This window comes from Oreochromis niloticus, linkage group LG9, assembly GCF_001858045.2.
Source record: "Oreochromis niloticus isolate F11D_XX linkage group LG9, O_niloticus_UMD_NMBU, whole genome shotgun sequence".
NCBI classification, from domain to species: Eukaryota; Metazoa; Chordata; class Actinopteri; order Cichliformes; family Cichlidae; genus Oreochromis; species Oreochromis niloticus.
In genome coordinates this window covers 28,832,124-28,842,535 of record NC_031974.2, presented here as the reverse complement: position 1 = coordinate 28,842,535, position 10,412 = coordinate 28,832,124, and the positions used below count along the sequence as shown (strand labels likewise).

Here is a 10,412-nt window from a genome sequence, read left to right as displayed (position 1 = left end):
GGCTCATATCATTCCAGAGAAACAGAAATTGCTGCAGGTTCCAATTAAGTTGTGGTTTTACTGATATACATCACAAATCACACTTCAGTAAGAATGGAGACATTGCTGAAAGGGAGCAAACATTCCCCAAAGAGGCATTTGTTTTGGATGGGCATTGACTGTTTGAATGCAAATCTAGACTATCCTACAGGCAGCTCCATGAGACATCCTGCAAAAAGAGACATGAAACACAGTGGATGTTCCAGCAGTGATCCACTGTCTTTCCACTGAATAGTGAAGATGGCAAGATACCATGCTATAAAATAAACAATAAATAATAGAAGCAAACAAACAAAATTTTAATATGTCGATTTTTGTGGATATATACATATAAAGATATACAGACTGTCAGTTACTTTTCTTGCCTATCGTGCCAATAGAAATTATTGTGAGCTGTTAGTATTTTCCCTAAGCTGGGAACTACAACAGATCTTAGTGTTCCTCCACTTGTCAAATCTCGCTGACTGTTCTTGTTTTTCTGTTTAGGTGTGGAGGTAAGTCAACCCCTATTTTTGTGTTCTCTTGTGCTGCTGATGTTCTATTTAAAAACTTATTCAAGATGAGTACATGTATTAGAATTAGAACTTAGATGTGAATAACAGTTGCGTTCTCATGTGCTAATATTATTTTTGTATTACATTAATATAGCAGGAGGTCCAGTGTCCATATGTGTTTACACTGCTCTTTAGTAATTATATTTAAACTCTTTCTCTTGACACTGCAGGGACTGTACTTAATTTCACTGTACTTGTTACAATGACAATAAAGATATTCTGATGCATAAAAATAGATTTGTCATACAAGGAGCTTCAAGGAGCTATTTTTTACTTTCTTGCTTTGAGCACATTTCAGAGCCTGTAGTTTTTCATGTTTACTTGACTAAAGAAATTGATACAGTACTTCAACTTTTACGGGAGTATTCTTTAACACAAGTATCTGTACTTCTGCTTAACTACCGGATGTCTCTGGTTTTACCACCTCTGCTGATATGCAGACAACAGTCAGTTATATTTCACTTTTAATCCCCAAGATGTTTCTCAGATACAGGTCTTGCATGGGTGGCTGACATTTTTCTTCAGATTAATATAGAAAAGACAGAAGTCCTTGTTTGTGCCCCTGACAGATTTGTGCTTTAACTTAGAATGATCACATGAAATCTCTGGATTCTCACACTGTGAATTAGAAATTATGGCTAATATTTCTATCTCATCTTTTCTGGAATATTGCAATTGCTTGTTCACTTGTCTCAACAACACCTCCTCAGAATGTCTGCAAGTTGTTCAGAACGCACCTGTGAGTACTGTCAGGTCACTTTCTAATTCAGATGCACTGGCTCCTCGTCAACTTCAGAGTCCACTTCAAGATTCTGGTTGTGACTTTCAGAGCTCTCTGTGGGTAAACACTGATGTACATCACTGAACTTTTACATCCATTTGTCTCCAGCAGGTCTCTGATGTCCTGCAATCAGGTCCTGCTGGCTGTGTATTATACAAGAAATGGTAAATGGTAAATGGCCTGTATTTGTATAGCGCTTTACTAGTCCCTAAGGACCCCAAAGCGCTTTACACATCCAGTCATCCACCCATTCACACACGCATTCACACACTAAGAAAACTAAAGGAGAGAGCTTTTCCCACAGTGACCCCCAGACTCTCCCCCACTGAGCCTCAGATCTACGGATTTGATGGTTTCTTTTAAAAAACAGCTAAAAAGCCATCTTTTTAAGTAAAGTTGCTTTTGGGTAACTTTTTTAGACAATTTTTTGTGATATTTATCTTAAAAGGTGCTATATAAATAAAATTGTACATACCTTTCTGCAACATTCACATGATAAGATCAGACTTTAGCTTAAAGAAGATAAAAGCATGGCTCCATCCTGCCTCGTATAAACAATTCAAGCTGTTGCTTGTGGTGTAATATTGTGGTTCCTTGGCACACCTTAGTACTGAGCATCATTTAAAATGCCACATTCTACCTGAGTAGCTACTGTTGCTGATTATGTCTGTCCCTTTTTGACCACAGTGCACAATCTACTAATGATAACGTGCCAGGTCACAAAGCTCAAATTATCTCAAATTGGTTTCTTGAATATAACAGTGAGCTCGCTGTACTCAGGTGGCCTCCACCACCACCAGATCTCAGTCCAAGAGAGGATATTTGGGATATGGAGGAATGAGAATTTCAGATCATGGATGTACAACCAACAAATCTGCAGCATCTCTGTGATGCTATCATATCAATATGGAACAAAATCTCTGAGAAATCTTACAGCGTTGTTGAATGTATGCCCATGATATATTAAGGAAATTGTGAAAGCAAAATCGGGACCTACTAAAAACTTGTACCTAATGAAGTGGATGGGGAGTTTTTTGTAGCTTTTTTACAGCCAATGGTGTAAAAGTGATGGGCCGTAATAGCTTAGGTATCCTGGATAAATGTCATAGGACTTCAGTGGATTCTGGAGCCCCCCTGTGGTGGGATTTGGCTACTGCATAGACAGGGGCATAACAAATACGATTTCAAATCTAAGTTTTTTTCAGAGCTGCACTTTGAGAGCAGACGACTTCGTCATGGAAAAATAGCGAGAGGCTTTCATGACAGACACAATTTCCACTTGTTATAGCAGGAAAGGCGCAGATAACTAACGGTTCTGTTTTATTTGGCAGCAGGCTACCAGTACAGACTGTGCAACACAGCAGCTTATGGAAGTCAGCCATAGTCACTCTGCGTCCGTGATAACATATCACAATACCCACAATAAAAAAAACAAACTGTGTAATATGTTTGCACGTGTTATAACTGGCAAATCAGTCCTAGTCACTAAATGATTTGCAGACTTTAAACAATATGGAAACAAAAAACAAAAATAATGAACCATCTACACATTTATTGCAGTGCTCTACATTAATACATTAGATACCGTTTCATAATAATGTTCCTTTTATTTAACAAACGTGGAATATGATACAGAATAAGGAACTCAATATTACTCCACAGAGCCACCCAGTGGCAAAATATAAAACTACAAGTTTCAGAGGCGAGCCTTTCTAATGCTGTGGTTATGCTGCTATAACTTCTTTTCTGCAAAGCTAAACAGCCTTTACAAACTAGTAAGTCAAACATTTTCAAATTTCTAGTTGTGACAAAAAACAATGTGAGTGATTCTCCTCACAATGCGACTGTGGCTTTCATGTTTTGCTCTATGTTATGTTTGACCTGGAGAAAGAGATTTTTTTTAACTGATATTGTAGCTACAGCTCTGACTGATTCTTAATAAGTGATAAACTAATAGCCTTTTAAGAAGGTGATTTAATAATTATTTCTGCAGATTTCAATAAGAGCGACTGGAAAAGCTAAACACAAAAGGGATTTTTCATTATCCCCTAAATTAATTATTAAAAATTAATCTTTAGAATTAGTAGACAACATATTAACAAAGAAGCAGCACTTTAAAGCCTCTGGAAAAGATGACTTTAAAACCCAAAGAAGTACTGCTAAATAAAGTATCCATATCAGACACTTTCTAATTGTGGTGTAGATCAAGCTACAATTCTCCATCAGTCGTGCCACACAGATAAATGACTGATGTTACTCTGTGTGTTAATGACTAATTAATTAATGATTAATTGATGCTAAGCATAGCTTTGCAAGATTATTAGTTTTCAGCAGTCTGAGGAGAGCTAAAACAGCGATGAAGTTGGGTTTGCATGCTCTAAGCTCTCTTGCAGTCAATAGCGTGTGAAGGATATAGCAGCCCAAAGATGTTAGGACTCTAATTTGCTTGCTCACGATGATGAGGGTCCTGCTATTTCTTTCAAGATGTGTATAAACATTCCTCAACGAGCTGCTTACATACTGTACTTCTATCTCACGCTCTAAAATGAAACTGACACTAAAACTAGAGATTTAAAAAAACTATCACTGTGGTGATACTTTCTGTCTCATTTCCTAGCCGGCCAAAATAAGTGGCAAAAAGATATGACCCCTGTAAAATTGGAAGAAAAAAAAATCAGTGAAAATGCAGTTTGAACTAATGATAGACCAGGATCAAAATCCAGCTGAGTGACTGATCCCAGCTCACATCAGCTTCTCATTAGTGGTCAGCACCCACCCTTTACTTTATGCCATCAATTTCACCCCTGTTAACTACTTCAGTAAGGTGGAAACTCTCACATTAGGAGACTTCTGATCTGGGATCACGAGGTTAATTTTCACCTGTCATTGCTCAGTGTCAGGCCAAACGAGCCGGTGAGTTGTTTCTCTTTTATTAAATGCAGAAAAAAAGCAAAACTCCTCAGCAAAGAAAAGTTCATCCTCCTTCATGTGGAGACGCTTTTTTTTATTGTATCTTTGGAAAGCGGTGGCAATGAGACAGAGACCAGACAAAAAAAGTTCTCTTTTAACATCACTGTGTTGCCTTGATAGTGCTTTCACATCTCAAGCAAAAACAACAACAACAAAAAATATGCTGTTTCAAAGAGCTGCTTGCTTATGAAGCTGCTGGTTTAACCCTTCACAGCAGGGCCGTGGTTTAGATTAGAGCAGAAACAGAAAAGAAAAGAAAAAAAAACATTTCAAAGCCTGAATTACAACTCACAAATTCCCTTTTCAATTTTTTAAGGCCTTTGCTGTTTATTCCTTTCCCCTCCCGCCCTTCACAACAGTAATTTACAGAAGCAGTATTGAAAATAAAAATCTTAATTTCTTGTTATTGTAAAAAAAAAGAAAGAAAGAAAATCTGCACAAAATTCTGAATGACAGTACAAAACAAAGTGTTAATATGCCATGTAAATGTACGGGGGAGGGACATTACTGCTGGGAGGAAAAAAAATCTCTTCTGCCTTTTTCAATAATGAAAACATCTCAGTATTTTTACATTTCAGAATTATGTCATAATCTGAAACTATATATATATATGCATGTATATATAAAAAGAACAGAAAAAGAAAACAGGGTTTTTGATTTTCTTCAGTTTCTTTTTTTTTTTTTTTTTGCAAATGTATGCTAGAAACACATAAACCTCTTAAATATATTTGTCAGTGCAACATTATTTCTTTTGAGTCCGCGCTACAGTATCTTTTCTCCTTAGCTGCTGCAGCTACAGTGCTCTACAGCTGAAAGCACAGGTGGGGGAGGGGCAGGGGGCGGTGTAAAAGCTGAGGGGAGAGAGGGTCGCCCGGTCCTGAAAAATAAAATGAACAAGCTGAGAACGTGTGTTCACCACGGCACAACATACAAAGCACATCCATGTAAAAAGACTCCACGCCTCCCAGGATTGACTTTTTCTTTGATTGTTTTGACTGTGGCACAAAAACCCCGCACTGAGTTCAGGGGCCCCAGGGGCCTCGTGGGGGTGGGCACCACCACCCTGGGATTGAAGAGTTCACACCTGGGTGACGTTTCACTTCTTTTAAGCTTAAAAAGAGATAGAAAAAACAAACACATTGCTGTTCTCTGTAAGTTTCCTGCCATAGGCTCCCCCTTTTTTTGATTTTTTCATGGGGAAGGGTGCGGAGGAGGGGGACTGTGGTCTCATGGTATTTTGTGTTGGCGAGGAACCCCTCCTCCCCCTCCAGCCCTCCACCGTATGTACAAGGGGGCAACCATCCTTTGGTAAAACCACGGAGGGAGGCCTGGGGGTCTGATTCAGGTGACGATGCTCGATTCCCACCCCCACCCCCAACCCCACCTCACCCCCACTCCAACCCGCTGTACCAGTGTCCTGTCCTTTTGACATCAGCTCTGACATCACAACATTATGGCTGCTACACGTGAAACACGTTAAAAACTCTTCACAGCCCCCCCAAGAGGAGGAGGTCGGGGCGCTTGAGCTACACTACAGCATGTGGACAATACAAACTGGGCTTTTTTATTTAAAAAATGTTTTTTTCATCATGAGACACACGTGTCTGGCTAAATTACTGATAGCACCATTCGTCAGTTAGTGTGTTAACCCCTCTTTTTACAGGTTTCTACCATGAGGGGCTCGCAAAACAAAGTGCATTCAAGCTGCATTGTCCAGATAGCACTGCCTGGGTGAACAATCCACAGTGACAAGACAGTCAGGGATTTAGATAAAGCAAAAGCAACGAGGATTGGTGTTTTTTGTTTGTTTGTTTGTTTTTGCCAAATATTTGATATATTTTACCACCTTCTCTGAAATTGTCACGAGTGCGTTTAAAGTTCTGGAAAACATCACATCGACCAGTTCAGCTCACAGCAGAGATATGGCGTGGTCATGAGTGATCAGAAGAAGAAGAGTGCTGAGAGTTCATCTCTCTTTTTTTTGTTTTGTTTTTGTGCGTTTGCTACCTCTCGATTCATTCATCCTTGGGGCTCTTTTTGAGAAGTGGATGTTTCGGTGACAGATGGCTTGAATGCACATTGAAATCGCTGGAGCGTCAGCGATCGGGCGAATCGTGCTCGCCTGAGCGACTAAAAATGAAACGCTGCACCTTCCACGAAACAGTCCAGGAGATTGTATTTACACACACGCACACGCACAAACCCATGACAAAAGGGATACTGCAGCTTTTTTTTCTTTTCCTTTTTACTTTCTTAAAAAAAAGGGCAATAAAATATATTAAAACTTATTTACAGTGTGTGTTTTTTTTGTTTTGGACAGAAAACAAACAAAAAAACAAATACAACAACAACAACAAAAAAAACTGTGATAAACTCTTGTCCTGTTTTGCAGGTATTTCTAAGGTCATGTGCCCCTGTTTCCTGTCATTATAGCTTAAGCCAAGTACAGTAAAAAACACCGATATCAACAGAGGATTCCAACAAAAACATATTAAAGGCACTGTCAGAACCATACATTGCCATGAATGGGACCCTCACTTCAGAGTGATAGGGGTCAAAGGGGGGGAAAGGGTACATGTCTCACGGCACACTATGTTTGCCACGCCATGGGGCGAATCTACAGTTTTTACCGGATATGGTTCACTTAGGATGTCGATACGTCTCTTTCTAAAAGGTGAAAACAGCCGTTACCAACTGATAGTAATAATAAAAAGACGTTTCTTTTTTTTCCAGAAAACGATAAATACTTTAAACATCATTAATAAATTGGTCTCAACACCAGCATCCGATTGTAAAAATGAATGAAAATCAAAATAGAAAATTAAAATATCATCTGAATCATCTGTACATATTTTTTTCCTGTATTTTATTTGTACACAGTGTCCCTCCCCCTTTACTGGTAGGCTCCGTTTTTTGTTTTTTTTTAACTGCAGCTCCTGAGAAAAGCATGGATCAGTCCAGACCTCCTGTTGGTTCCTGGACCTGTCCCTCGTCCAGAGATTCGAGGGCATCAGCAGTCCCTTCTAAGCCCGTCTGCTCGCAGACAGGCGGGATTATATGCCTGCAGACAGTCTCGCGCGAGAGCCCGGCCCATCGCACACAGTCACATGAACCCGACTCACGCCTCCGAGTATGAGCTCTGTACGTTGAGTTTGTCTTTCTTTAGCTTGACGCCGTCCACAAGCTCAAAGTTATAGTTCTCCAGAGCTGACAAGTTCCTGTCCGACATGCCTCCGTGTGAGCAGGCACAGTATAAGACCACGCCGCAGATGGCCCCTAGGAAGACCCCGAGGGCAGACATGGCGATGATGGTGATCAGGATGGGGTCAAGCGTCTTTAGCATGCTGCCTTCAGGGATCTGGTTGGTCTCCACAGAGTCTGGATAGTCTGTGTTTTCCGGAACTAGAGAGGAAGCAAGCAGCAGAAGAGAAAAAGAAAAGTGAGAAAATAAACTATAAAAGGTTAGAATGCACAACAAACCTGATGTGTGAAAGGACTTACTGATTTCATTAATATCCTCCGGTAATATTGGCTCGGTGGGCACGTCTGGATCTTTAAAGAGAAATTCATATTAAAAGCAGAGCTAAAGGACAAGAAACTGCAGTCAGAGCTGTGTGCTGTAGTGCTGTTTTAGTTTAAAAACTGAATGAAGGCACTGAAAGTATGAACAAAGCTTCACCTTTACAGTCTGGCAGTGTGATCCCATCGAGAACCTTAATGTCATCCACAGCAATGTCTCCCCAGCTCTTTCTCTCCACAAGACTTTCGATCACCACCTTGGCAAAAAAGAAAAAGTGAGCCTCTAGAGTGACAGCACACACACAAAAAGCACAGGTAAATTAAAAGGTGGGTCAGTTACCTGATAGGGTTTGTTGGTGCGTGGCACGAGAACACGACCTTCCCTCCAGCGGTTGCCTTGGTGGCCACTGACCGTCCACAGGAGGACGTCCGCAGGTCCCTTCTCCGTTTGCTTGCGCTGCTTGATGTGTAGTGTGCCGATGTGTGGCCCAAACATGTGGTACCAGAATGACACACAGAGGTCCGAGTCCGGGGAGCTGACCACGGGGCTGACGAGTCGAGCCACCTCTGTCTCTTGGGGGCTGGTTGCTAAGGTGTAGATGAAATTCCCCGGTTCACCTGTAATGTAAAGCCCTTGTATCAGTGACACAGAGGTAAAATGCCACATGTACTGTGTCAGAGGTTGCGTGTCTATCATCTGAGTTACTTACCTGTGTGGTCCATGTTAGGTCCGATGTTGAGGGTAGGCGTGCCGCTGGACTGGATCTGCCACCTAGATCCCGTGTCCTCCGATGTCCAGCTGCAGAAGGAAGGATCGTTGGCTCGGCCAAAGTCGCAGGCGAACCAGAGAAAAGCTGTGCGAAGAAAGATCAAGATCATGTGTCACAGGAGAAAAAAACCTTAATCATTCTGCTTATTACAAAAGGAGAAGCTGCCTGTAGCCCTGGGCTCTATCGGAAAAATGACCGCAGGGCCTGTCATGGTATAACTACAGGCTACACTTTGGAGCTTCCTTCTCTTATTCTGCTCTAGAACAGACCACTAGAGGGCAGCAGATAACTGTGGGACATAAGCTTACAGTCCTACAGGTGGGGGTGACACAAGCAGCTAACTCATGAAGGAGAAGCAGGAGTAGGACAAAAGGTAAATTACAGTTCTGACATGAGAAAGAGTGTGAACCAATGGCACAGACCTCATGCAGTCCTTATGTCTTGGCTGTATTTAATGATCTCCTCTAATGAATGCAACAGGGTATGTAAAGAATGCATTAAACGGGAACACAGAAGAGTCAAAACCCCCAATGGCAGAGACAGGAAGACAGATGCCTGGACACCGTGCCCAGTTGAGAAAGGAAACATTCATAGCAACCCGCTGAGAACGGAGGATTTTAATGAGAGCAGGGACATGGGATTCGAAGACAGCTATGGTAACAGCGCCGGGGCCCCACTCCAACAATGCCATCCCCTGTGGACACACGCCATGTCGAGGAAGCCTTCATCGAGGCCAGAAAATGTGTGGGAGCTCGGGCTTTAGTGTTTTCCAAATTAGATAAAGAAAGACTTCAAGGAACACTGGGGAAACGAGATGTTTGGGAGGCCAGCCATAGCTTTATTCTCCAGCATGAAATGCCTTTAGAGATACCACTCTCCGAATGACAGAATCGGCGAGCTAATATTCCCTTTAAAAATGGGAAGGATTTAACTAACTTCTGCAGGCAATGACGCTACTTACCCATTAAACACAAGGGATGGAATTCCCATCACATATCAACCACATTTCAGGGTCCAAGCCACCATTTTGCCCATAGAAACCCCATTCCCAATTAAAATGGCTTTGGCTTTTTTTTCCATTAATAGGAGCCTGTGACGAGACTGGATATGATGAGCAGCCACATGACTTGGCCATCATATATACATATATATATATATATGTAAAAAAAAAGTCTATTTCTTGATGAATGTGAGTGGAAACTATATCCCCTGAGATTAAGGTGCATGACACACACACCTTCACATGGACACACACACACAGCTTATTAGCATGCATGGTTTGAGAGTCTTGAAATGAGAAGTCAAATAGATAGGTGTTTACCTGTACTTCATTACATTCATACAGACATACACACACAAACACAAAAATATGCATAAATGCATAGACACATTTGCATCTCAGAGCTACTCTAATAATATAGCTCATGCCCCAAATCGAAGACAGACCACAGAGCCAGCTGATTTAGAGAAAGGGGGTTGGGTGGAGCCTACGGCCCATTAGCCAAGGTCAGACTGGGGCACTGCTTCTCAGCTGCTGCCTCATCAGCCTGCTGTAGGAGACACTGGCTATGTGTGTCTGTCCATGCATGTGGGCCCCAAAGTGCACCTAACTTCCTCCAGTCATTTGCATCTGGCTTTTACAGGTCTGTGCGCGCTCTGTGTGTGTCGGTGTCAGCCTGGTGATTAGTGATTATGCTGAGAAGGCAGCAGCAGAGCACCAGTGCTAATCATCGGCTAGCCTTGCATCACGTAGCCTCCCTTTACCCTGTCAGCGGGAGC

General features: G+C 41.7%; 1 protein-coding gene across 2 annotated transcripts in view; it reads right to left on the bottom strand.

Moving 5' to 3' along the window:
* Positions 1 to 4,343: 4,343 nt before the first annotated feature.
* Positions 4,344 to 10,412, bottom strand: part of nrp1a (neuropilin 1a) — a 62,211-nt gene continuing 56,142 nt past the window's right edge. For both annotated transcript variants that reach the window (XM_003450238.5, XM_005471660.4), the window contains exons 14-18: positions 8,574 to 8,717; positions 8,204 to 8,481; positions 8,024 to 8,120; positions 7,846 to 7,896; positions 4,344 to 7,746 (exon numbers count right to left, since the gene is read on the bottom strand). In XM_003450238.5, coding sequence (XP_003450286.2) covers positions 7,463 to 7,746; positions 7,846 to 7,896; positions 8,024 to 8,120; positions 8,204 to 8,481; positions 8,574 to 8,717 — 854 coding nt within the window. In that variant the 3' untranslated portion in view covers positions 4,344 to 7,462. The remainder of the gene's footprint in view (positions 7,747 to 7,845; positions 7,897 to 8,023; positions 8,121 to 8,203; positions 8,482 to 8,573; positions 8,718 to 10,412) is intronic.